Below are 26,902 nucleotides of genomic sequence, written 5' to 3'. Positions count from 1 at the left end.
CTGGACTCCTGAGGTATCTCGAGATTCCGGCTCGAAGGACCAAGTAAATGTCAGGTTCAAACTCCTGTGACACTTGTAAAAACACTTAAATATAGAAATACAGAAGAGACAGACAACAATATTCAAAGTTACTCGCAGCGAGGAGAGTGAAACCACATACCCAGTGACATGCCGCCCCACTTTGAATATGCAGTTCACACTCCTCTCCTTTTATTCTCTTTCGGGGGTCCCTACTACATGGTCGTGCAACTCTAAGGGGGGGTGGAGAAGACAGTTGCACGAGCTGTATTTGTTTGTCTATGTGCGTGTGTGTATGTGAGAGCAACTACTTTTAATGTTTTATGAGTTCTTATCTTGACACATTCTTGCAGGATTAACATGGGCATCTGCAGAGTCGCTGTTGGCGCATCCAGGCACCTCCAGGACCTGAGGGTCTCTGGGGGTCTCTGATTGGGGTCACGGGAACATTCCTTCTTCAGCACAGTCAAACACTTTCTATTGTCTAAGCAAATTGATATAAGGGTGATAACTAACAAAATAATACATGTATCTACATTTTATTCTAACAGTTGCATCCACAGCTGACATGATTGTTGTGGATCCCATTACGGCAGAAGGTGCTTAAATCCAAAGAGTATGACATTGTGATGTTTTGTCATTCAGCGCCACTTTGCAGAGGCTCATCAACTTGACAGTTGAATTTTTTTCTCTTACGTGTCCCCACGTGGCATTGGTGGTTCAGTGGTAGAATTCTCAGACATTTGCTGCCAGCCAATCAGGATGCGACACAGACGTCAGACAAGCAAAGAGACTCACCTGCCATGTGGGCATGATTACCATTACCATTACCATCTATCAGGGATGGCAACTGAATTAAGAATCAATGCCAGAAACCTGCCACAGGATTTCAGATAATGTTTTGATGCAGACTGGTCATGATGCCTTTGAAGTTCACCAAAGCAGACCTGACTTAAGGTGACTACACTTCCAAAGTTCCCAGTGATGACTGAACCTCTCGCTCCTTGTGTTCTCTGAGAAACTCATATCTTCAATTTAATTATTGAGAATTGTGTTTACCCACAGTCCTGGAAGATCGCAAAGGTGCTAGGTCGAAAAGGTTTACTTAAACAAGTTATTCCTTGTGTGCTGTTGTAGTCTCTGTCACGCAATTGGTCAGCGCCCACCCAGGGACTCTCAATTCACACACGTGTTGGACTTTGGACTCCCTCCCTTGTATGAACATTTTTCCCCATTGGCGAACTGTTTTTGTGTTGGTGCCAGATGCACTGCTGGCACTGTGGCTAAGCTGGTCAAAGTGCCTGTCTCGTACTGTATCTTCAATTTAATTATTGAGAATGGCGTTTACCCACAGTCCTGGAACATGGCAAAGGTGCTTGGTCGAAAAGGTTTACTTCAACAAGTTATTCCTTGTGTGCACGGTCATCTCCTTGGCCTTCTCGGTGTTGAGGATGAAGGAGCAGAAATCTTCTGGCATAGTGTACTTGACCACAGAAGGAGGATAAAAGAAGTAGGTTTAACCTTTCAGGGAAGGGGCCTACCTTCACCGCCTGAACAGGGACTTGAACCCTTGACCCTCAGATTAAAAGTCTGATGCTCTACCAACTGAGCTATCCAGGCCTTTGTAGAATAAGGACAACTCACAAACTAAAATCTTCTGGCATACTGTACTTGACCTTGCAGAGAGGAGAGCTTCTTCTCTGGCTCTCAACAAAGGCGGTCGCATCTTTCCCCTCTCCTCCCTATCCCTTATCTTCCCTGCTTTGTTGTCCCTTGGTACTTTATGGAAACAATGTGAGGTGCCTGGCTTTTAACTAGCAGTGGAAAGACTTGTGTAGCCCCTCACACAAACCATGTGTCTTCCTCCCATGCACATGTTGCCAGCTGATCCTTGACATCAGCAACATTTTGGTTCTAGGGCAATGGGGTCACCTGCCCCCATTGGTCTTTTCCAAGCAGTCACGGTGGCCGAGAGGTTAAGGCGTTGGACTTGAAATCCAATGGGGTTTGTCTGTGACGCTTTGGTTGGGCATTTGTTGCCGCCATGCTGTTTACCTTGTGGTGGAGTACTGTTGGTTATGAGGGCCGGGGTGTTGTCGACGGGGGCTTTTGTTGTTCTTTCACAGTCCGCATTCTCTACACTGGTGGTCTAAATTTTGGTATATAATGGGGTCCACTGTCCCCATTGATCTGCTTCTTGCAGTCTCGGTGGCCAAGAGGTTTGTTGCCACTCTGCTTTGACATGCTGTTTTCTTTACCTCTCCCCGGTCTTTCAGCGGCCCTGTCGAGGGTGTTTCACAGGTGGGTGGTGTGATGTTGGATATGGGGGCCAGTGGGTTGTCGCCGTTTTGTTGTTCCTGGAGCACATAAAGAAGAGTGGCCAGTACGGGGGGTTGAACCCATGACCTTGGCATTACGCTCGGCCGTACTCACTCGCCCTAAAACAACAAGACCTTTGATAGTTCAGTTAGAAGAGCGGATGACTATAGTGGTTCAAGCTTGAATCCTGAGGTCCCAATATCAAGTCTGGCTCGAAGGACAAGCCGTTTGCTTATGTTATGTCTGCCAGGAAAGAATGGCAATACCGTCTACCGTCATTTTCCATTGCATTTCAACGGCATAATCTGTGAAATTCTATTTCAGTGACAAGTTGTTGTGGCCGTGTGGTTAAGGCGATGGACTAGAAATCCATTGGGGATTCCCCGCGCAGGTTCAAATCCTGCCGACAACGTGCGGTTTAGGGGGCACTCGGGGTATCAAGACAACTGAACAAAAAGATGTGCCAGAAGGATCTGCGCCATGGATCATCCTAAATCCCACTTAGGAGTTGTGAGCTGGAAGGACCACAATGGGTCATCCTGAATAGCAGGTCATCATAGCTGCCTTCCTGGGGTCCACTGATAACGCCGAGGTCACGGGTTCAACCCCTGTACTGGCCACCTTCTTTATGTGCTCCAGGAACAACAAAAACCCACGGCGGCAACTTACCAGCCCCCAAAACCAACATCACACCACACACCCACCTGTGAAACACCCTCGACAAGACCGGGGAAAGGTAAAGAAAACAGCATGTCAAAGCAGAGCGGCAACAAACCTCTTGGTCACCACGACTGCAAGGAGCAGAGCAATGGGGGCAGTGGACCCCACTATCCTCTTCAGACCACGAGTGCAGAGAATGCGTACCGTGAAGGAACAACAAAATCACCACAAGGAAAACAGCATGGCGGCGACAAAAGCCCAGGCCCAAACCCCCCCAGACACCATAACAAACAGCGCACAACCCAGTCAACTGCGAAACACCCCCATCAAGGCTGCCAACCTACCGGGGAAAGGTAAAGAAAACAGCATGGCAAAGCAGAGCAGTGGCAAACCTCTCGCCCACCGTGACTGCATGTAGCAGATCAATGGGGGTAGATGACCCCATTGTCCGAGAACCAAAATTTCGACCACGAGCACAGAGAATGCGGTCTGTTAAGGATGAGTTAGTTGATTTGAGCTGGAAACATTTGATGCAATGGTGTCCTGTGGTCGGTTAGCTCAGTTGGTCAGAGCGTGGTGCTAATAATGCCAAGGTCACGGGTTCAACCCCAGTACTGGGCCCCGTTTCACGAAGCAGGTTTAGTGAAAACTCGGAGTATGTTAACCCTGAAATGAGGGAAACTCAGAGTTTTCCGTTTCAAAAAGGGAGGTAAGTCAAACCAGAGACAGAGGAGTAACTCCAGCCTGTTTCACAGAGAGAGGTAACTTAACCTCGGTGTCAGTTACTATGGCAACAGACTCTGTGAACATAACCTGGTCGGGACCAGGTTTTCTTCAATGAACCTCGAGTTTCTTTCTGTCTCCGGTGTGATTCATTCATTGTCGCGCGTGTTTAAAGCCAGTTTGGTCGTTTTTCATAATCACCATCACCAACAGCAGTAAAATAAACAGAAAGACAAAAAAAATTTTTATTTGGTCTTCTTTATTTCCTACAAATAAGAAAAAAAAATGGTTTCTTACTTTTTAATTGTTACAATCATCAACACAATTCACCTATGACCATGCACACACCTCTAACTTGTGTTTTAATAATTCAATTTCCAGATCCGTTTTAGTTATCTGGCGGTCCAGCAGCACCATTTCTTTTTCTGTTTTTTGTACTGTTTTTAATAAATGCACTTTGTAGATTTCTTTTAGTGGTAGCTGGGAACACATAAGGATGACATTATACAGTTGCACATGAATTCCACTGAATTAACCTCTGGAATTTACTGAATACGTATCTCACTGTGTCAATCTGTGCTGTGGAGGTTGAGGGACCCTCTTCCTGCTGCCCAGCCATGCTCTGTTAAAATGGATAAGAATCCGTTAATACTTCAGTGTAGGCTAAAAGTCACTATAATCCACAAAAGCATGTAAACACATGTGAATGGAGAGGAAATCAGTAACATCAAGATTTTACCTCTGTAGGCCTCTCAGGCTCCCTCTCAGACACCACAGAGAAGGCAGCAGACATTGTGGTCCCATCATCTTCATCATCCTGTTTAGAGTGTTGTGTTTCACTATGCTATACTTTAAATATGGCATAATCTCTGGACTATTGGCTACATGAAAGGGAAATTAACATTGAACTATAGGCCCAAAAGAAGTTTGAGGCCTAGGCCTATTGCATCTTATCAAGGCTGGTGGCTCCTGTGTAATCATGTCCGAGGATGAGGTTCCTCCAGGGATCCCCTCTGCGACTGGCCTCCCGACAGTCTGACTCATGGCCAGCTCCTCTGCCTCGGTCAGACGTGGTGGGGGTGGTCCTCCGCCAGTTTTGCGGGCAGATGCCCGCTTTCTGTTGGCTGAGTAGAAGTTAGATGTTGCTTTTCATATGTCTGATTTAACTGTATACAGGCGAGGACATTTATGTGTGTGAAAACAATATTATGTTGGAGATAATGCACACTGAAACAGCTGCTGAATGATATTTAGTGGTAAACATGATTAAAAAAAGGCACCCTGACTGTTATGCTGAGGGTTTACCTGTTTGAACAATGTTTTTATATTTCATTTTCAGCTGCTTCCACGTTCTTTTTTCGCCGGTGGGATTACATCTAAGTGACATAAATTGTAGCTGTAACACCATTCTACTTGTTTGCACATGTAGCCTAATATTATTGTGATTGCATAAATGTATATAATAAATTTAAACTTACGCATTGACTCGAGCACTAATCTTCTCCCACGCCGACTCGCGTTCTTTCGCTGCTGCAGCCGTGTTGCTTTTCTTTTTAAAAACGCTTTCAATGTTGCTTTTCTTTTTAAAAACGCTTTCAAATTTGCCATATGACCGCATTAATATATCCAGTTCCAGAGGACTGAAATACGACGATCTTTTCTTCTCACTCGTTGCCATGGTGAATCGAGGGAACGGGGCTCCATTGATCAGGGCTTTTTAAAGTCGTGGTGCACGCGCTTAACTCAGAGTGAACAAACTCTGTGTTGATTGAACCAATTGAAATCACCTGTTCTGAAACCCGTAAGTCAGAGTTTCCTGTCTCAGAGTAGATCAACTCAGAGTTCAGGGTTAGAGTCCAGAGTTGGTTGAACCTGCTTCTTGAAACGGGGCCCTGGCCACTCTTCTTTATGTGCTCCAGGAACAACAAAAGCCCACAGCGACAACCACCTGTCAAACACCCTCGACAAGACCGCAGAAAGACCGGGGAGAGGTAAAGAAAACAGTATGTAAAAGCAGAGCGGCGGCAAACCTCTCGCCCACCATGACTGCATGAAGTAGATCAATGGGAGTGGGCGGCTCCATTGTCGAGACTGCAAGGAGCAGATCAATGGGGGAAGTAGACCCCATTATCCTCTACCCAAAATGTAGACCACGGGTGCAGAGAATGCAGACCGTGAAGGAACAAAAAAGCCCCTATCAACAAACCCCGGCCCTCACTCGCCAGTGCGGCGTTGTCCGGGAAATTTTGAAAAAATTCTGGTCAATAACAAATTTGGTGGAAACCTGGTAGCATTGTGTCTGATAATATTATTACGCTAGCAGGTGTGTTGACATAGTGTGTGTTTTGTGACATTATTGTGAAGTTTTGAGAAAACCGGTGTTTGTTCCAGTATACTGCGTGGTCCGGGACCACTAAGGGTCGGCGTACCCAACTGGGTGGAGGGCCGTAAATGTAACGCTCCATTCGGGTCCAGTGAAGGGCAGTACACCAAGCGTGGTGAGGGGAACACTTCACTTGGATGCTTAACAATAGACAGGGTCTATTGCGCTAATTTTACTGGGTGGAGGGCCGTAAATGTAACGCTCCATTCCAGGTCCTGTGAAGGGCAGTACACCAGCAGGCGGTGAGGGGAACGCTTCACATGGCTGCTTAAATAGACAGGGTCTATTTGATAACTTTCATTATTGCTCAACATCCTTGCAACTATCAGTTTTGTATTTGTTTGTTGTTTTAATTGTTGTGGGAATAGAATGGAAGGTGAGTTGGGCCGAGAATGTGAGGAGTAGGAAATGTGTGGGGGTCCCCCGAGGGTGTCAGAAAGTGAGTTGTTTGGTTTTGTGGAAGGTCAGGTTATGAGTGGCTTGGTAAGTCAGGATAAGAATAAAGATAGACAGATGGTACGTAAGACATGGGAAGTGTGTGATGGACAGAGTAGGGATAATATTGTGAAGGTTCAGAGTAAGTTCAGACGGGAGGAGGAAAAGATTATGAAATAAATAAGACAGGTGCAGGAGAAAATTGAGCAGGCGTCATTCTGGCAGAAGTCAGAACTTAAGAAGACGCTGAAAAAATTAGAAGATTCTAGGCGAATGATTCATTCGATGGGGATGGCAAGCTTGGCTTTGGCCGCCCCGTACATGACGCGGGACAAACAGTCGAAGGCGAGAAGGGCCCTAGTGGTCACGCCATTGGCGCTCCCGTTCGATTCAAAACCCTCCCAGTGGAGTCTATCCTACTCTAAGATTCCAGGGAGAAGTTGACATTAATGGGGAGGAGTTAAATAGACACGTTCCGACCCTACAACAAGCAAGGCGCCATCCCCCAACAGACATAGGCAGCCCCGCGGCACAGGTTGGCGACCCATCAGTGGAGACTGGTGGTGCGACTGCCTGCACGGGTGCGGCGCAAAACATGTCCCTTATAGATTCGGCCAGACACAGTAAAAGCGTATCTAAGATTTTAAAACAAATTGACATGTCTAATGTGTTGCCAGAAGGCAGTACCAGGCGCCGATACACTGCGGGGACAGATTACGGCAGGCGCCAGCCAGCGACACCTACGGCGGAACGGGATACCCAATCGGAAGATGACATATCCCTAACGCCGTCTTCACCAGCCCCTGTGAGACGAGACGACACAGGGGCTCGATCTAAAACAGTTATGCCTTTAAAAGTTGACGTGGCGAGCCGGCACACACTGGCCCGTGGAGCAGACCCATGGATCAACGAGGTATTGCGCCTCACAGCTGGCCTCAGTTTGGCCTGGGGAGACGTCCGCTGTCTGTGACCACACTGTTTCGAGCGGCAGTGCTAGCTGGAATGCCCTCATCAGTGGCTAATAAATTAAAAGATGTTCCTAATCTGTCAGTCGAAACAGAAAAATCATACAAAGCGATCTTGTTACACCACATGCGAAGGCACCGTGAGGAGGAGGACGAAAAAGATAAAACACAAAAGGATTTAGCAGCAGAACTGTTGAAATTACAATTAGCTAAAGAACGAGAGTTCACCTCAGATAAAAAGAAAGAGAAAAACATAATGTGGCAGGGGTGTGGTGGCATATCTAACCGAGGTGGGAGAAGGGGTAGACCGTCTCATATGAAGTAAGATAGCTGTCAAAAAGGTGTGTGCATGATTTTAACCATTCGTATTCGTAATCTTAAACATTTGTATGTCAATGAAATTGTTGTACACAAAATTCTGCTGTCATATACATGAATCTGAGAAATTGTGCGGGTTAGGATTTTTTTCATGTGAGTATGAATCTAAAAGCTGTGAGTGCAAAGTCTTGTGAATACAACTCTAATTTCTACGACTACGACGTCTCTTCTATGAGCACGAATTAAAGTTTGTGGTTACGAGTTGAAAAGCATTAACATGACGTCACGTAGGTCACAGGCAGGTCACAGAGAAAATAATCGAACCTCGATTCCTCCAATCGCGCGTTCGCCAAAGGAAAAAATGGCTGACAGCAGTGGACCGAGTGGAGCTGCCCGCTCAGGAGAAACATCACAGGTAAAGTCAACAACGTGTTTATCCAATATTCATTTCATAAAATTGTACTTTATTAAACAATGTACAGTTCATGGACTTACAGACTTACTCCTTTAGCTCGCAAACTAACGACATGCCGGTGACGCTAAGTTAGTGCTAGCATTACTAGCATCAGAAGTTGGCTTGTGCTAGTTATTTAGCATTGACCTGCAAAATATGAAATTATGTGAAATTAATTTGCAAAATGATGTTGATCAAAATACAACTTTTGTCGATTTGTAAATGGTGTTATTTGGCGTATAAATCTGTCCATCGTATAAGTACGGTCTCTTTTCCTCTTTGCCAATTCTCCTCTAGGCCATGTGCATTTGTTTACCACAGAGGAAATCAATCAGTGGACGATGGAATTATCATACACACATTTCGACGTCTGTATTTGTGTAGTCTTATCTGTCAACAACAAGAGATTCCGGTTTAAGGGGCGCGTTTGTGTCGCGGTAACCAGCAGCACTATTACTCTGAAGCTGTTGTACTTAAGGTAAAAATGAACCATAAGGAAAATATCCCATGCTCCTCTGATCAGAGCGGCGTCGCTAGCAACGCAGCGATTGGCAAGGTTCAATAGAGCCGGCTATAATAATTAAGAGTTATTGTTTTAACTTGCAAGCTAATGATTGGCATATTAATTTTGCTAAAAATACAAAAGTATTTCGGACGTTTGTACAGCCCATGTGGAATTGATAGAGTACTGTATGTTGGTAAATGACTAAGTTAACAGTGGCATTTAATGCATCCAACTTGTATTTTGTTGTTTACAGGGACCAGTGGCTACTCAGTTATTGGAACGTGTGAAATCAAGGATTTCAGATGTGTTAAATCAACTGCACTTGAATTTGGACTATTTGCAGTACATTGTTAATCAAGAAGCATTTATTCTTTCGGCTGCTTCCAGTACTTTAAACATCCCAGCTGAAATTGTGGATTGTCTTTTATCCCTGCAAAGCAAGATCCACGCAGCTGTTTCCCAGGAGAGTCCCTGTGCTTTTATTAGAGCTGGAGGACGAGGTCGACCAAGGTTCATTTTTTCTGAAGAGCTGCTGTCCAGGCTCATCGACTTCCCCTTACCAGTGTCTTGCATCGCAAACCTGTTGGGTGTCAGCCAAAGCACAATCTTCCGGCGTATGCGTGAACTTGGGTTGTCCACAAGGTCTACATACAGCAGCTTAACTGACAGTGAATTGGATGATGCTGTGCGGTCCATCAAAAGCAGGATCCCAAATGCAGGATATAGAATGGTTAAAGGCTGTCTGCAAGCAGATGGGCATAGAGTTCAATGGGATCGCATCAAGGAGTCCATGCACAGAGTCGATGCTCCAGGGGTTTTGGAAAGGATGACACGGCTGGGGTGCATAGTAAGGAGGACATACTTTGTTCAGGGGCCTCTGTCATTAGTCCATGTGGACACAAACCACAAGCTTATACGGTAAGACTTTTTATTTACTAACTATTTCCTTATTTATTTATTGGGGGTGGGGTGACTGCTCATTGTCATTTCATATTTTGTTTTCAAGGTACAACATTGTCATATTTGGTGCAATAGATGGGTACTCGAGAAAGGTTGGTCACCTTTTATTACAGTGCTTCATTATCTGTTTACGTTTGTGTTTATGTATTCACTGTTCATAAACTGCATATGTGTTATCCACACGGTTCACACACATTATAAACAATGAATTTTCAAAACTTTTCATAACGTTTATCATATTTTACTCTATCAATTTAAGTAAATGGCAATCATAGGGAGCAATACTGACTGGCCAATCATATGGAGAAAAAATATGAGGGAGGGAGGGGAAGAGGAGACATTAATGAGAAGAAAGGGAGGAGTTTAAAGAGAGGTTAAGAGTAGCAGGAGGATGAAGAAGGCAGGTGAGAGGATACAAAGGAGGAGGTACAGGAGGAGAAGAGCAGGGAATAAACATTTAAAACATTGTATATTCAGAACTTTAATAAATAAACTTTTTTTAAAAAATTCCAATTAATTTCCATGTCTGTCTTGACTGTAGAAACTCTCTACCCAGAGAATACATATGCTAACTAAGAAATGTATGGACATAGTGCAGATGTAATGTGTCAGAAAGCTGATTTCAATTACTATTTTTTTATTTTATGCTTATGGTTCCTGACTTTTATCGATGGTGTTCCTGCTTTTACTGATGTTGCTATAACTCCTGAATTTCCCCTGGGGATCAATTAAGATTATTTATCTTATGTTTTGTAGGCCTTAATAACGTTGTCTTTCTACACAGATTTTCTATCTAGAATCTGCAACAAATAACTGCTCAAACACTGCTCACTCATTTTTTATGAAGGCAGTGGAAGACTATGGCTGGCCTTCCAGGTAAACAATGATTTAAACTTGTGCTATTGTTTCCATGCACTAATTACTAATTTTAGTAATTTTCAGTGGAATATTTTTGCTGTGATGAATATGGCTGGACATTTCTCACATCTATTTTCCAGGGTCAGGGGCGATGAAGGCGTTGAAAACGTCTCAATTGCTGAAACCATGTCCATTGTTAAAGGTGCTGGAAGAGGGAGCTTCATTGCTGGGCGGAGTGTACATAATCAGAGGTTACAATAAACAATTCACATAATTTATAGTATATCAATAGTAAGATGTAAAATGGGAAGTTATTGTTGTAAATTTTTTTTGGTCAGACAATTTAAATTATTACTTTTCAGTGGAATAAGTCCTGTTTCTGATCTAGAATCGAGCGCCTGTGGCGAGATGTCTGGACCAGCGTGACACACCTTTTCTATGAAGTTCTTCACAGTCTCGAGGAAGATGGCCTGTTGCATTTGGCAGATGTTGTTCATCTGTTTGGTGCCCACTATGTCTTCGTTCCACGTCTGGCAGATGCCCTTCACACCTTCACAGAAGGCTGGGACAACCATCCTTTACAGTCTGAAGGTGGACTCTCCCCAAACCAGCTCTGGATTTTGGGTCATATGAAGAACCCTTGTGACCCGAACGAAGATTTGCAGGTTTGTGGAAGCACACACTTGAGGCGCTGTTTACAAAGGCAAAGTGCAGTTGACAAGTTTTGAACCTGAATATGTGGAGGCTTAGGTATATATAAAAACGTATGATTTTTTTATTGTTATTTCAATGGTTTCACTGCACTATGCCTGTGTACTTCAGTGTGTGCTTTGGTATGTTTTTAAAATAATTCAAAATTATTAGACTTATAACCTAATCATATTTTAGCTAAATTTTGATTCTACCTAGTTCCCCTAACACTGCTGATTCACAGTGCATTATTGTGTTAAAAACCTTAAAATATGACTCAGGCAGTTATTCTATGACGCTAACAAATGCTGTTTCATACAAAATATTAAAAAGATTCCATATGGCATAGCTCCATGGCATATGGCTAGTGTCAAAATGTTTTTGAATTCAGTATATGTTTTCAGGTGAGCTGAAGGGAATGTGACAGTACGACTGCAGGCACTTACAGTTGGAAAACAAACAGTGTGTTGCGTATCACAGTCATGGTTGAATTTCATATTTATGACAAAGTCCTTCTTTTCGCTTGGCAGAACAGGCTTATGTCGTTGTCCAGTCATCCACTGCATGATGCGTCCTACAGTCAAGCCTTCTGGAGTAACGTTGTTGTTGGGGCCCTCTTGTTCTTAATGAAGAGATTAACACAATGTTAGTCTGAATTGAAAACAATACATTTTAGTTTTGAAGTTGATAAAAATCCCTTACATATACACAAATCATACTGACCTTTTTGAGTATAAGAACATTTGATTAATCACAGTAGAAACCACAGAGATTTTAATAAAAGCAGCATTTGTTGTGACTGGATGACAGGCACTATGTTGTTATATTATTGTAGATATAACTGCAAGTCATCCATCTGTAAGCCCTTCATGTCTAGTTTAATCAAACTGTTATTCTAGGTCACAATATTACATTTCATCATTTACATTCATTTTAAATAGTGACATCAAGTTTTCAAAAACGCTTAGATTGAATGGGTTGTTTATTTTGAATCAATTAACCATTTACACTGCACTAAATCAAATGTACTGCAGGATAGCAGAAAAAGTTAATGTCTTTATTACCCTATCTTGGCTAAAACATACCAGAATCCTCAATCTCCTGAAGGTAGTCCTGGAGAAAGTTAATGATTTTTACTTCTTTTTGGTGCTTGGTAGAACCAATCTCACTGAAGACAGGGCGGCACCTCTCTAGAAGGAAGCCTGCATCCGCCTTTAAGAAGAAGGAAGTGCATTTCAGTCTGCATAAACATTGTAATTCTCGCAAAAGACATTCATGCTCAATTAAAAGCAGTCTAAAATGTAAGAATAGACCTCATTATCTTCCCCTGGAACAAACAGTGGTAGGCAGAGGTCTTGATGAGTCTTCATGATTTTTGATAGATCATACAGCTGCAGGCCTTTTCTGAGCTGGTTGAGCATTGGGATGACTCTCATGGTGGAGTGAAGTATAACAGTTCTAATGGACAAAATGTTTCATCAGGAGAATATACTTAAGTGGTAAACCTGTTGGATGTAGAGGGAAAAACTGCCAAAACAACTTAAAAAACCTATATTATTATTATTAGGTGACATGTAAAGAAGTTAAACAACACAGCCTTGCATGAAACAATGCCATGTTACTTAATCCACGTAATCCATGCTTTAGACATGACCAAACAAGTAGCCTAACTCAAGTCACAAATTCTTGTACAATACACCCTTACCTTAATGAAAATCAAAAATGTCACCAACGTACCTTATCATGCTGTCTTTGTTTTCCAGAGACACGATTCCAGTGTATCCGCAGGTCACAACATCGTCAACCAGGTCACTGATGTTGTCATTACTGGCGCTGTTTATCTGAAAACAGAGTGGGTGTCAAGTGAAATTAAGTTGCATTGTATCATTTTTCTCTAAAGGCTACAAACCTAAAAAGTAATTGTGCAAGCTATATCATACTGAGGTTTATGCAATTACTAACTTTAATAAAATTGTATTTACCCTCTCAATAAGCTGTGACAGTTCAAAATCTGTTACATCACTGGCAGACACTTGTATGCTGTCAGAGTCTCCGGAGCAGAGATATCTGATGCACCACTCGCGCATGAAGCTAGGACAAGGGCCGCCTTGTGCCAGGCTGGCTGCCATGATCTCTCCTGCACCCCTAACCAAAACAAAACAACACAGCATAAACTGACTGAATATATTTACAATGATACAAAATAGGGTTAAGTATTATTGCAATTAATATACTAAAAGAAAACAAGAGGAATTTCAATACACACCTAAAGTAGTTAGAGTCCAAACTGTTCAGACAATAAACAGGATTCTTCCCTTTCTTATCTGACCCTTCAATGAAGAGTCTGTTTTCGATCTCTGCCAGCATTTCTGCAAAACAGCAAATACAGGACATTCAAAAGGTCTCTTCTGTCTCTCGTTTTTCCCCATTTAATTAGCATTTGAGCCCACTACAACACCAGAGGTGGTGATGTTCACAGTGTGTAAAGTGTGTCTGATTTGACAAATATGGACAAACAGGAAGAGGACGAAATCCACACATCAGTCCAATAAAAATTCTTGGAACTATATTCAGTGTGTAGATAATTCCTTTCCTTTTTGTTCCCGATTACACTGGGGAACAATATTTTTTCAACTTTCTGTTGCATTGGATTTTTTAACTGATTCTGAATGATTTTTAGGTGCTGATTTCAAATCTGAAATTAGTTTTTCTCCATAAGCTCTAGTTTTCATGCAATTTGAGATAGATGAAATAGTCTAAATATATGAACTTACGTAACCCAAATCTATGCGTTTTGAGATTATATACATAGATTCCATTCCTGTTCCAGTTTTCAAAGGTTTGCCTTCATTAAACGATAAAGACATTGGACATGATACGAACGAGGAAGACAGTTGTGACAATGAATTGCCAGAAACTGAGTGGGAACAATCCGAGGAATGTTCTTCAGAGACTGAATCTCCCCCAGTCCCCAAGCCTCTTCACCAAACTGAACTGAATGACTTAGTTCGGGATTTAGGTCTTTCAAAGAAAGCAGCTGAGCTTTTGGCATCAAGATTACAAGGCAAAAATCTTGTTGATCACACTGTTAAAGTGTCATATTACAGAAAGCGCGACCAGCTTTTTGTGACCTTCTTTTCTGAAGACAGACAGTTTGTTTACTGCCATGATATCCCAGGTCTTCTCAAAGAACTGGGTGTTCCTCACTATGATCCAACTGAATGGCGGCTCTTTATAGACAGTTCTAAACGCAGTCTCAAGTGTGTTCTTTTGCATAATGGCAATGTTTACAGGGCAGTGCCTGTAGGTCATTCAGTTCATCTGCGGGAAGACTATGATGACATCAGAATGGTCATGGAATTCTTAAAATATCGTGAGCACAACTGGATCATTTGTGTAGACTTGAAAATGGTAAACTTCCTTCTTGGTCAACAGAAAGGTGTCACCAAGTTTCCATGTTTCCTCTGCATGTGGGACAGTCGAGCACGAGACAGACACTGGGTCCAGAAGGACTGGCCTGTTCGTGAAACCCTTGAAGCAGGCATGCCAAATATCACACATGACCCAATTGTTGACAGAGATAGGATCATCTTTCCTCCTCTGCACATCAAACTAGGTTTGATGAAACAATTTGTCAAGGCACTGGATACCGAAGGTGAATGTTTCCAACACATAATCAAAGCTATACCAGGGTTGTCGTTCGAGAAGATCAAAGCAGGTGTGTTTGATGGCCCACAGATTCGAACCCTCATTCGTGATGATCAGTTTGTTGCCAAGATGACCGCCTTGGAGAGGGCAGCATGGTTATCCTTTGTGGCAGTCGCTTAGAACTTCCTTGGAAACAACAAGGCAGAGAACTACAATGAACTCGTGAACAGAATGCTCCTCGCTTCTTTCTGAGAAACGCTTCCAGACAAACATATGGCACTTCTAACAATGGTGTACTTTAATCTAAAATCACATTTTAATGTTCTGTTTCTTTTGCCTTGTTAAATATACTGATTTGTGGCTGACATTGCAATATCCTATAATAATGCTAGATTTTTTTCTATTTTTAATAAAAATTAAAGATTGCATAAAATCTGTAGCTTGCAGAAAAAAACTAACTTCAGATTTGAACTCAGCACACTTAAATTGACTAAAAACAAGTCTTACTTTAAATGCAACATTTTGAGTGTTCCCCAGTGTTATCTTTTATCCTGCACGGGGCCTTGTAAAAATTTAATGTGCACAAATATTCTCTTATCGTGACATGATATATAGACAAACATTTGTACCTGTGAGGAATTCTCTGCTAAGGGCTCCAGTATCGATGCCTGCCTCACCAAAGAATGTGACCTTAAGTCTACATTTGGGCGACGTCTTCTTCTGCCGTTGCCACTGTTGCATGCCTCTGCTGAAGAGGTCAGTTCGCGACACACAGATGGAAAATGTGTTTGTTTCATCAACTTGACAAGCGATCCATTCCAAGATTTCCTCAGAACTGAAATTAAGAACAAAAGACAAAAAATGAACATTAAGATAGACACTTATACTTATTTGTTTCTTGTTCACCACTGGGCATTTGAATAAAAACCAAAATTAGACATGGTTATACTGTATGTATAATTTCATAGCTGTTTGCTACAATTATTCTGGGTGGTTGTTAGGGTGTGACACCCCTAACAACCACGACACCTCCTATTCTGGTGAAACTCTAAGTGGTGAGAGCAGGCTTCATGTAAATCAAGATAAGAGCAAAATGTGTCATAAACATACAATGTCTTTTGATTACCACATTTCTCTGTGATCACACTGAACACATTACAAAGCTTTTCAACAGGAAAAAGATGATTGATACTGCAGTATCAATTTAAAGTGCATATTATCCAGATGACATAATTTGCCACCATAATTACCAAATGTACAATATTACCTTTGAAAGGTACTGATTTGACTGACTGGTACTGATCCACTTGACTCATGGCCGTCATTATCTGAAGGTCTGCACACATAGAGAATAACAACTTGTCCTAAATTATCTTGACATAAACACTTGCATACGTACAAAATGTTGCAAGGCAATCTCCTTATATGTAATTTGTCAAATGAATGTAGGTAAACATTTAAAAAAGTTGCACAAAATCATTAATATTACCGTAATCCGCATGTGGCTGCATGGATCTCAATTATGTCAACTTGAAATGCATTGTTGCACACAGGACACTCTGCAGTCTTAAAATAGAATCCACAAGGCATGTGAATACAATTTTACATTATTCCAGAGATTAATATCTTAATTTACCAGGAAGGCACAAACAATTTCACCTTGTCTGTCTGGTTGCAAATGGAATCTGGGAATTCATCTTCATGTTCTTCGTTGCAGTTTTCCTGGGGGAGAAAAACAATAATAATATGTAAGTGTTTAGAGCATAATACAGGATAACATCTCATTTTTCAATACAAACAGCTGTGAGATAAAGCCTAAAAGACTAAAACTTTGACATACCTCTTCAGCAGAATAGGACAAATCTACAAGGTCTGTCTTGCATTCCTTGATGTGTACTGGAAGAATTTGAAGAGGAATCATTTTCTTGCAGGTTGTACACTGGGCTTTGGGCATGTTCTCAAACGCCTTTGCTTCAGGTGGTAATGGAATTGTATCAAGTTCTTCTTGTAAAGGAGAAATGTACAATGTGTATTTTCCATTCCCGCTCACTACTTTCAGCTGCTGGCCAGTGTATCCATGTAGATCTGGAGGAATAACAACCAAGCTCCGCCGTCCACCCCCACCTAAAATTAATGAATTATAGATACTAAACAAACCTGAAAATTCAATAACTACTCATATAGAGAGTATTTTGGAACAACGTTAATCCAGTGTGTCTGACTACATACCTGTGGACTTGTGCAGCATCCAGCCACCACAGATATTTGCCAATCTTGGATATGCACTGACAAGCAACTCTGAAAACTTAAGAGACAAAAGCATAGTTAGAGCTTTATTGCAATGACCTATATTTATGAACTACTGTGTATTTCATCATGCAAATATTAATAAAACCATGCATCAAGATGAATTCTAAGATGGGTGTTTTTCTCTTGACTTGACACAAGGCAGTTAATGAATGGTAGCATACCTCTGAATGTGTCATGTTTTCGGATATGGTTAGTGAACGCTTGCCAAGGCCAGCCAGCATGAGTGGCAGTTCCTCTTCTCCTTTTGGTGTTTTTTCATATTGTTTTTCAAGAAGAAAAAAGCTCACCAAAAAACTCTTCCCAGATTCTTTTGTCCTATATGGTGCAAAACGTCTTTTGCCTCTTGCCTCCTTTTGAAAAAATCCTGGAAAGGACCTAAAAAGAAGGCATACTATTATTCTCATCAACAAAAAACAACCAAACCTAGAAGATGTCTACATTCTATGATTATGTTAGCTTAAGTAAATTTGTTTAATTTGTTTTATGCAATAGTTCACATGGTGATGGTCTGAAGCCCAGAAAATATTCTAAGGTAAATAATAGAATTTAAAACATCTGCAGCCGTTTCCCTGCCTTCTACTTAAATCAGGGACCTAGTCTGTCCAAATGTGCCTGCACTGAGAGTGCAATACATGACCCATGTACCCTACCGCGCCATTTCTTGTTTCACTGACAGTCCAGGGCCATTGTTCTGAGATCTTATAAGTTGTTGCACTGCCTGCTGAGACCTCACTGCTGGAACTGACTGTGCTCCCTGTCCGACAGCAGCTTCTCCTGTACTTTCCTGTCTGACTGGCCTGACATTCTCCTGTACGCTGTTACTTAACATCAACACCAGATTTTGTGCTGTGTTGATGATGTCTCTTAATTGGACCTGAGTGAGAGAAAAGACAAAATTGAACAGCAAATGTTACAGACATGGGTATTTTGCACGATTGTACAGAGTGCCTGCAAAATAACTTCTCCTTAACTTAAAGTCTGAGTTTGGGTCAGCATCCACATCAAACAGCAAGCTAGTCTGGACCCATGCAACCCACACTTGTGCGCCTAATCTCTAGCAACTGACTGCAGGCAAATAATAAAAATTATTATAGCCGGCTCTATTGAACCTTGCCAATCGCTGCATTGCTAGCGACGCCGCTCTGATCAGGGGAGCATGGGATATTTTCCTTATGGTTCATTTTTACCTTAAGTACAACAGCTTCAGAGTAATAGTGCTGCTGGTTACCGCGACACAAACGCGCCCCTTAAACCGGAATCTCTTGTTGTTGACAGATAAGACTACACAAATACAGACGTCAAAATGTGTGTATGATAATTCCATCGTCCACTGATTGATTTCCTCTGTGGTAAACAAATGCACATGGCCTAGAGGAGAATTGGCAAAGAGGAAAAGAGACCGGACTTATACGATGGACAGATTTATACGCCAAATAACACCATTTACAAATCGACAAAAGTTGTATTTTGATCAACATCATTTTGCAAATTAATTTCACATAATTTCATATTTTGCAGGTCAATGCTAAATAACTAGCACAAGCCAACTTCTGATGCTAGTAATGCTAGCACTAACTTGGCGTCACCGGCATGTCGTTAGTTTGCGAGCTAAAGGAGTAAGTCTGTAAGTCCATGAACTGTGCATTGTTTAATAAAGTACAATTTTATGAAATGAATATTGGATAAACACGTTGTTGACTTTACCTGTGATGTTTCTCCTGAGCGGGCAGCTCCACTCGGTCCACTGCTGTCAGCCATTTTTTCCTTTGGCGAACGCGCGATTGGAGGAATCGAGGTTCGATTATTTTCTCTGTGACCTGCCTGTGACCTACGTGACGTCATGTTAACGCTTTTCAACTCGTACCCACAAACTTTAATTCGTGCTCATAGAAGAGACGTCGTAGTCGTAGAAATTAGAGTTGTATTCACAAGACTTTGCACTCACAGATTTTAGATTCATACTCACATGAAAAAAATCCTAACCCGCACAATTTCTCAGATTCATGTATATGACAGCAGAATTTTGTGTACAACAATTTCATTGACATACAAATGTTTAAGATTACGAATACGAATGGTTAAAATCATGCACACACCTTTTTGACAGCTATCTTACTTCATAGTCTCAGGGCTACACTGGCTGTTTCGTGTGCGGAGCTCTTGACCACTGGGCACGTGATTGCCTCACCTGCACTGGACAGTGGCCACCATCAGGACCACCGCAGTCGCTCCCACAACAGCAGCAGCAACCATGGGCTCATCAACCACCAGGCATGCAGTCACAAGGAGGCTCACGTGGGCGGGGCGGCCCATTCCACCGACCTCAGCAACAGCAAGCGGCTTCTCAACCTTCCCCTGCTGGTCAATACGACCAAGACCAGGACGGCGGTGCCAACTGGTTTGAACTTGATTGGTCGTGACATATTGACTGCTTCTAATGCTACTATTTTGTGCACAGACTCTGGTTTAACCCTGATGTTGCCAGATGGCACGACAGTGGACTGCAACAACCAAAGCACAGGAGGACAATACCTGCTCAAACAACTGCCGGCAACCACAACAGCCGACATTTATTGGTGCCTTCTGACTCGGACTTTGTCACCAAGCAGTGTGGTGTCAGTCTATGAGACGTGGAAACCATGGATCCTGTCCAAGGCCACGTATATGCCTCCCACCACCCCGTTACATTGCACATTGTTTTACGACACACAACAGGATATGACATATCAGGAAGGTATGGAGTAGTGGTTAAATTCTTCTCGTCTTTTCGCAGGTCCTAAGGGGGTGGCGGCCAGCGTCTATTTTGTTAAGTTGGAACAGGCCTGGTACAAAGGCACACCTGATTCGGCGCCACACATCTCTTTGGCTGTGGCCCCAGGACATGAACAACAGTCCTTTGGTGCCATGGTGAAACGGTTGTTGGCAGCTAAAGACTGGACGCCGCTCCCTGAGGTACCGCAGGTACAACACTCACCCTCGGAGTCGGCGTATCGTGTGGTGTGCCAATGCACAGACGTGTCCGTTGTTCAACATCACTTGATTGACAGGTACGAGCTAAAAACACTGACAGATCACGAACTCTCCGGACCCATGTTGGACACCATCCCGGAGGGGGTGTGGTCCAACGGTCCATTTGAGTTTTTGTGAGTTGAAAGTATTTTGCTTTCACCTATCATGGCCAACGGTTCCAGTACACCCGCATGCCCCAAGGTTTCAAGAACAGCCCTGGTTTGCTCAATCATCATTTGCGCCAGGTTTTGTCAGTTTTGCAACTTCCAGATGGATGGACGATCTCCTCCTCGCCACTGACTCTGCTGATTGTTGTTTGCAGGTCACGGAAGCCATGCTGCTGTGTCTGTACGAATTGGGTTTCAAAGTCTCACGCAAAAAACTACAATGCTGCAGGAAATCTGTCACCTTTCTGGGTCGTGTTCTCTCAGCTGCTGGCTACGCCATGTCGGACGCCCATCGTGCATCCATCCTCAGGCATCCCAAGCCTTCCACGGTGGGTGAAATGCTGTCCTTTTTGGGACTGTGTGGTTACAGTCGACAGTACATCCCCTGCTACGCGGAACGCACTGCACCCTTGCACGCGTTAGTACGTGCCAAGGGCTCTAAGCATGCCAACGCCAGGCTGGACTGGGACTCGGAGACTTCACAAGCCTTCGTGACCCTAGGTCAGTCGCTGGCCTCTGCTTTGGCTCCGCAGACAACCGTTGTGTACTCGTTACACCGCGGGGGTCGCGACTCTCATCCAAAAGACCACCCTGCCCCGGAGGATGTCTCATCTCTTAGGTCGCCTCGGTCTGCATTGGATGCAGCCCGTGAGGGGGGAGGTGGTGAAGATGTCGCTGCCCTTGGCGATATCCCGAGCCCTGGGGGCTCCTCCTCCCCAACCAACAACTGAGGCGATTTCTGCATTAACTAACGCACGCACACACACACACACACACACACACACACACACACACACACTGATAGTTCAGCACCTGATTACACTGATACTGCACAACATACATGCAAGCGGCAAACTATATTACCAATCAGTTGCGGGCCACGTCTTTGATGTCCTTTCAAAATCGTATCGCTCTCGATATGTTATTAGCAGAAAAACATGGTGTGTGTGCAATGATTGGTACGGAATGTTGCACTTTCATCCCAAACAATACGGCACCGGGTGGTCGTTTGTCTCGTGCAATTGAAGGTCTCACAGCTTTGAATAAAATCACATGAAATCACATGTCGGTGTGGACACCAGCCCATGGGACTCGTTGATGAGCTACTTTGGTAAGTGGAAAGACTTGGCCTCCGGCATTATTATTGCAGTTTTAGTGTTTCTTGTTCTGGCTGAGTTCTGTAATAATTGGAGATTTAAAATACTTTTTTTGGGAAGACCAGAGAGCAGGGCATTACAGTAATCTAAACGACAGGATATAAAAGCATGCATTAGCACCTCCGTACTGGCCTGAGAGAGAAACGGGCGGACTCTGGCTATGTTCTTAAGGTGATAAAAACCTATTTTTTTATATTTTTGATATGTGGGATAAAATTTAGCTCAGAGTCAAAAATCACGCCCAAATTTTTAACAGAGTCGGCTAGTTTAATATCCTGTAATTTTGGTAAAAGTTTCTCTCTCTGGCCTTCAGGACCAATAACTAAAACCTCAGTTTTGTCCTGGCTCCACCGCTCCACCCCGCCCGCCCTGCGTTGGTGAGAAGACGTCGGCCAAGGAAAGGAGGGGGGCCACCTGTGATACGCCAGAGATCTACCGACATTTCTTAGCATAATAAAAGCTGGGCAGGGACAGTTAGCTGTACTCATTTGTTCTGACCTGTAAGTAAAGCCTACGTCTCTGCAGGTGTTAGGGAAATCAACTTTATTTGTATAGCACTTTTCCTGCAAGGAGATGCAACACAAAGTGCTTTCCAGAATTAAAACAATTTCCACAATTAAAAAGGAAAACAATGAAGCAAAAAGAAAGCCCCTCCTTCCCACCCTCCATACTAGACCCACACATGCACACACACACGCAAGCACACAATCACACACAGTAGGGAGACATGGCATGGTACTGAGGAACAAGGAAACGCCACCTTTGGGGCCGTCCACACTGGGAGGAGCTGCAGGCCGTGCCATCGGAGGACCAGCACCCGGGCCCCCCGACTCCGTTAGACGGGCGGACCCCCACATTAAAGGGAGGAACCCCCAGCCGGCCGTGTCGAAGGGACCCAAGGATGGCACCCCCTCAGCATACCCGAACAGCCCCCAGTGTGGAGGACCCCCCTGAGGAAACACTGGAGTTAGAAGCTAAAGACTAAGAGCATAAAATAGGACTAAAAGATAAAACATAACACTGGAGTTAAAAAACTGAAGACCAAGAGCAGAAAATATGACTAAAAAGATAAAAACAAAACACTGGAGTTAAAAGCTGAAGATTAAAAGCATAAAATAGGACTAACAAGATAAAAACAAAACACTGGAGTTAAAAGCTGAAGAATAAGAACATAAAACCGGACTAAAAGGATGAAAACATAATAAAAGCTTAACAATATTAGTTAAAATCCTGATTAAAAAGGTGCGTCTTTAATCTTCTTTTAAAAATAGTCTCCGCAGTCCTGAGGCTCTCCGGCAGGCTGTTCCACAGGTGGGGGCCATAGTGGCTAAATGCTGCCTCACCGTGGGTTTTAGTTCTGGGTTTTGGTTTCGCTAAAAGGTCAGTGCCGGAGGACCGCAGGGTCCGCGGGGGTTGATATGGTAAAAGCAGATCAGATAAATAAGAAGGGGCAAAGCAGTTAAGACATTTAAAAACCAGTAAGAGAATCTTAAAATCGATCCTGAAGCAGACGGGGAGCCAATGCAGCGACTTTAAAACCGGTGTAATGTGCTCTCGCCCTCTGGTCCTCGTCAGCACACGTGCGGCTGAGTTCTGTAATAATTGGAGATTTAAAATACTTTTTTTGGGAAGACCAGAGAGCAGGGCATTACAGTAATCTAAACGACAGGATATAAAAGCATGCATTAGCACCTCCGTACTGGCCTGAGAGAGAAACGGGCGGACTCTGGCTATGTTCTTAAGGTGATAAAAACCTATTTTTGTTATATTTTTGATATGTGGGATAAAATTTAGCTCAGAGTCAAAAATCACGCCCAAATTTTTAACAGAGTCGGCTAGTTAAATATCCTGTAATTTTGGTAAAAGTTTCTCTCTCTGGCCTTCAGGACCAATAACTAAAACCTCAGTTTTGTCCTGGTTGAGCTGCAGGAAATGCAGTTAAAAAAGGCATCAAGTGGCCCTGAGTCATGAGGAGACACGGCGATGTATAGCTGTGTATCATCAGCATAACTATGGAAGCTGATGCCGTGCCTCCTGATGACGTCCCCAAGGGGAAGCATGTACAGATTAAAAAGGAGTGGACCTAAGATTGAGCCTTGAGGAACCCCACATTCAATTTCATGGGTTCCTGAGGAACATGTATCCATACTTACATAAAAACATCGGCCTGTGAGATAAGAACAAAACCAGTTAAGAACAGTACCAGAGAGGCCGACCAGGTATCTTAGTCTATTTAATAAAACGTGATGGTCCACTGCATCAAAAGCAGAGCTTAGATCCAGTAGAACCAAGACTGTGAGCTTTTTGTTATCTAAATTACACCTGATGTCGTTTAAAATCTTTAAAAGTGCTGTCTCTGTACTGTGGTTCCTCCTAAAGCCAGACTGATGTTTCTCTAAAATGCTATTTCTGTTTAAAAAGTCATTAAGTTGGTATAAAAACAGTTTTTCTAAAACTTTACTTAAAAATGGCAAGTTGGATACAGGTCGGTAATTATTAAAATTGTTGGGGTCTAAATTGCTCTTCTTCAGAAGGGGCTTCACCACCGCCGTTTTAAAGGCGGTGGGGAAGACACCCGTCTGAAGAGAGAAACAATCTTGAAACAATTCTTGAAACAATTCAAGATGTTTAAGACTGCTCCTCAAATAATCCATAAAGTGATTTTAAGAGTGATGTGGGAATTGGATCTAAAAGGCAGGTTGTTGGGCTTACTTGGGAGAAAACTCGACCAAGTGTCCTTGCATCAACCAGGGCAAAACTCTCCAGTCTCTCCTCAGGCAAGGACAACAGTCCAGGTGTGGTAACAGGCAAAACTTTCTGGGGTAACAGGCAGGATCTGATGTCCTTGATTTTAGTTCTGAAGTGGTCTGCAAAGTTTTCACAAAGATCGTCTGTTGGTGTCTTAAAAACTTTATTAAAATTTGTGCCTGTTAAAATATTAAAGGTGGAGAAGAGGAACCGGGGATTGTTTTTATGGTTGGTAATGAGTTGTGAGAAATGGGAAATTCGTGCCTTTTTTACTGAATTATTGTAGGTTTTGAGTTGTTGACATAAAATCTCGTAATGAACTGTCAATTTAGTTTTTCTCCATCTTCTCTCAGTACTCCTGCATTTTCTTTTCAGTTTATTGATTTCATCGTTATTTCTCCACTGGGGTGTAGGTTTCCTTTTTATTGTTTTTGTTACAGGTGGAGCTACTGAGTCCAGAGTTGACTTCAGTTTACTGTTAAAATTATCAACGATAAAATCACAAGGGGGCGGCACGGTGGTCTAGGGTTAGCGCACAGACCTCACAGCTAGGAGACCAGGGTTCAATTCCACCCTCGGGCATCTCTGTGTGGAGTTTGCATGTTCTCCCCGTGCATGCGTGGGTTTTCTCCGGGTACTCCGGTTTCCTCCCACATTCCAAAAACATGCTAGGTTAATTGGCCACTCCAAATTGTCCATAGGTATGAATGTGAGTGTGAATGGTTGTTTGTCTATGTGTGCCCTGTGATTGGCTGGCGACCAGTCTAGGGTGTACCCCGCCTTACGCCCGAAGACAGCTGGGATAGGCTCCAGCACCCCCCCGCGACCCTCGTGAGGAAAAGCGGTAGAAAATGAATGAATGAATGAAAATCACAAGGTGCAGGTAAAATTTCAGCAGGAGTGCTCTGTAAAATCTCAATAAAATTTGCAGCCACTTCAGAAGTTAGATAGCGTCTCCTCACTGTTCTCACCGGGGCCTCCTCCTGGTTAAAACTGGTGATGCTAAAAAATACACAGTAGTGGTCAGACATAGCCAGGTCAACAACAGAGGACACACCGATGGACAGGCCATGGGTTATGACCAAGTCCAGGGTGTGTCCTCTGTTGTGAGTTGGCTGTGTGACGTGCTGCTTAAAATCAAGACAATTTAAAAGGTTTAAAAACTCTCTGGATATTGGATCCGAGGTATCATCAACATGTAGATTAAAATCACCAGATAATAAAATCCTGTTATAAGAAGTGTGAATGATTGATAAAAGTTCAGAGAATTCACTAATAAAAGAAATAGAGTGATGGGGTGGTCTGTATACAGTGATACAAAGAATCGGAGGGCTGCTAAAAGTAAAGGCATGGTGCTCAAATGACTTGTAACTGTTAAAAGACACTCCATTTGAGGTCAGCGAGTCATTTGTGATGGATGCCGTCCCACCTCCTCTTTTACCCTAATATAGGGGTATATAAAAAATTTAAATTTGCTGGGCAGGCCTCAGTGAGAACAACGGATGCGTCAGTACCAAGCCATGTCTCAGTTAAAAGAAGACAGTCTAACTTATTATCTAAAATCACATCATTCATTAAAAAGGTTCTATTTAAAAGAGAGCGAACATTAAAAAGTGCAACATTGATGGTGACAGGTGGCTTGTTGATCATGGAGGTGGGGTATGGGTGTCTATTGGGTGGTCGGAGGTTATGAGGGTACACAGAGTGAGTATGGCGGTGTCTGATGTGTCGATGTAGTGTAATGATTACTGGAATGGAAGTAGTGTTGATGTAAGTTTGAGGTCCAAGTCCAGTATTGTGTGTATGGTGGTCAGAGGTGGAACTGAGTGGATAGGAGCATGGACCTGGGGGACATCAATCAGAGTGGGACAGAGCAACAGGTGTGGGTTTGGGGATGATACCATGCTGAAGGCCAAAAGCCAGGTTGGATGAGAGCATGCGGGCACCTCCCCTGTTAAGATGAAGCCCGTCAGGTCCAAAGAGGTGTCGTCTCTCCCAGAAAACATCAAAGTTGTTGATGAAGCCGACGTGGTGGGAGTTGCAGGCAGAGGAGAGCCAGGTGTTGAGACTCAGCAGACGGCTGAATCTGCCGATCCCTCTGCCACAGGTGGGGGTGGGGCCAGAAATAAAAACAGTCACTTTGGACTGTGAAATGGAATTAAAAAGGTGTCTAAAGTCCTGTTTTAAAAGTTCGGACTGTTGCCTGGCGATGTCGTTCGTACCTGCGTGGATAATAATCCTTTTCGCCTGTGGATGAGAGTTCAGGATGTCTGGTATTTTCCCGGTTACATCGGAAACGGTGGCTCCGGGGAACGACAAAGTTAACGCCTCCCTCATGTGGACATGCCTCACAATGGAGTCCCCGATGACCAGGGTTGTCGGAGCGGCCGCTCGGTCTTCAGGGGAACAGGCCAGCTCAGCCACCCCACCACCCAAACCAGGGCCCCGTGTGTGATTCCTCGCCAGGTGGGAAGAGCGGGACGAGTGGTGGCGCACCGCATCCCTCACGAGCTGCTTACGCCGAGTTGCGGAGCGGGTCGGCTCCTGTGCCGGCAGACGGCTCCCTGTTGGACAC

General features: G+C 43.4%; 2 protein-coding genes and 1 non-coding gene across 3 annotated transcripts; all 3 read right to left on the bottom strand.

The window, feature by feature from the left end:
• Positions 1 to 1,565: 1,565 nt before the first annotated feature.
• trnak-uuu (transfer RNA lysine (anticodon UUU)) lies at positions 1,566 to 1,638 on the bottom strand. The gene has a single exon. It is a non-coding gene; the product is annotated as a tRNA-Lys (tRNA).
• A 9,925-nt stretch (positions 1,639 to 11,563) lies between these two features.
• LOC131125310 (G2/M phase-specific E3 ubiquitin-protein ligase-like) lies at positions 11,564 to 15,150 on the bottom strand. The gene is made up of 7 exons (XM_058066740.1): positions 14,977 to 15,150; positions 13,555 to 13,657; positions 13,271 to 13,433; positions 13,026 to 13,129; positions 12,602 to 12,746; positions 12,374 to 12,500; positions 11,564 to 11,910 (listed from the first exon to the last, which is right to left on the bottom strand). The coding sequence occupies exons 1-7, from the start codon at positions 15,038 to 15,040 to the stop codon at positions 11,579 to 11,581; spliced, it is 1,038 nt and encodes a 345-aa protein (XP_057922723.1). The 5' UTR covers positions 15,041 to 15,150; the 3' UTR covers positions 11,564 to 11,578.
• A 332-nt stretch (positions 15,151 to 15,482) lies between these two features.
• On the bottom strand, positions 15,483 to 17,597 carry LOC131126506 (uncharacterized). The gene is made up of 8 exons (XM_058069127.1): positions 17,408 to 17,597; positions 17,166 to 17,241; positions 16,777 to 17,060; positions 16,596 to 16,658; positions 16,426 to 16,502; positions 16,204 to 16,272; positions 15,566 to 15,771; positions 15,483 to 15,487 (listed from the first exon to the last, which is right to left on the bottom strand). The coding sequence occupies exons 1-8, from the start codon at positions 17,465 to 17,467 to the stop codon at positions 15,483 to 15,485; spliced, it is 840 nt and encodes a 279-aa protein (XP_057925110.1). The 5' UTR covers positions 17,468 to 17,597.
• Between the last annotated feature and the right edge of the window lie 9,305 nt (positions 17,598 to 26,902).

The sequence above is a fragment of the Doryrhamphus excisus genome, chromosome 3 (assembly GCF_030265055.1).
Source record: "Doryrhamphus excisus isolate RoL2022-K1 chromosome 3, RoL_Dexc_1.0, whole genome shotgun sequence".
In the NCBI taxonomy this organism is placed as follows: Eukaryota; Metazoa; Chordata; class Actinopteri; order Syngnathiformes; family Syngnathidae; genus Doryrhamphus; species Doryrhamphus excisus.
Note: the sequence above shows the minus strand (reverse complement) of the source record. Positions and strands in the feature narration are given on the sequence as shown.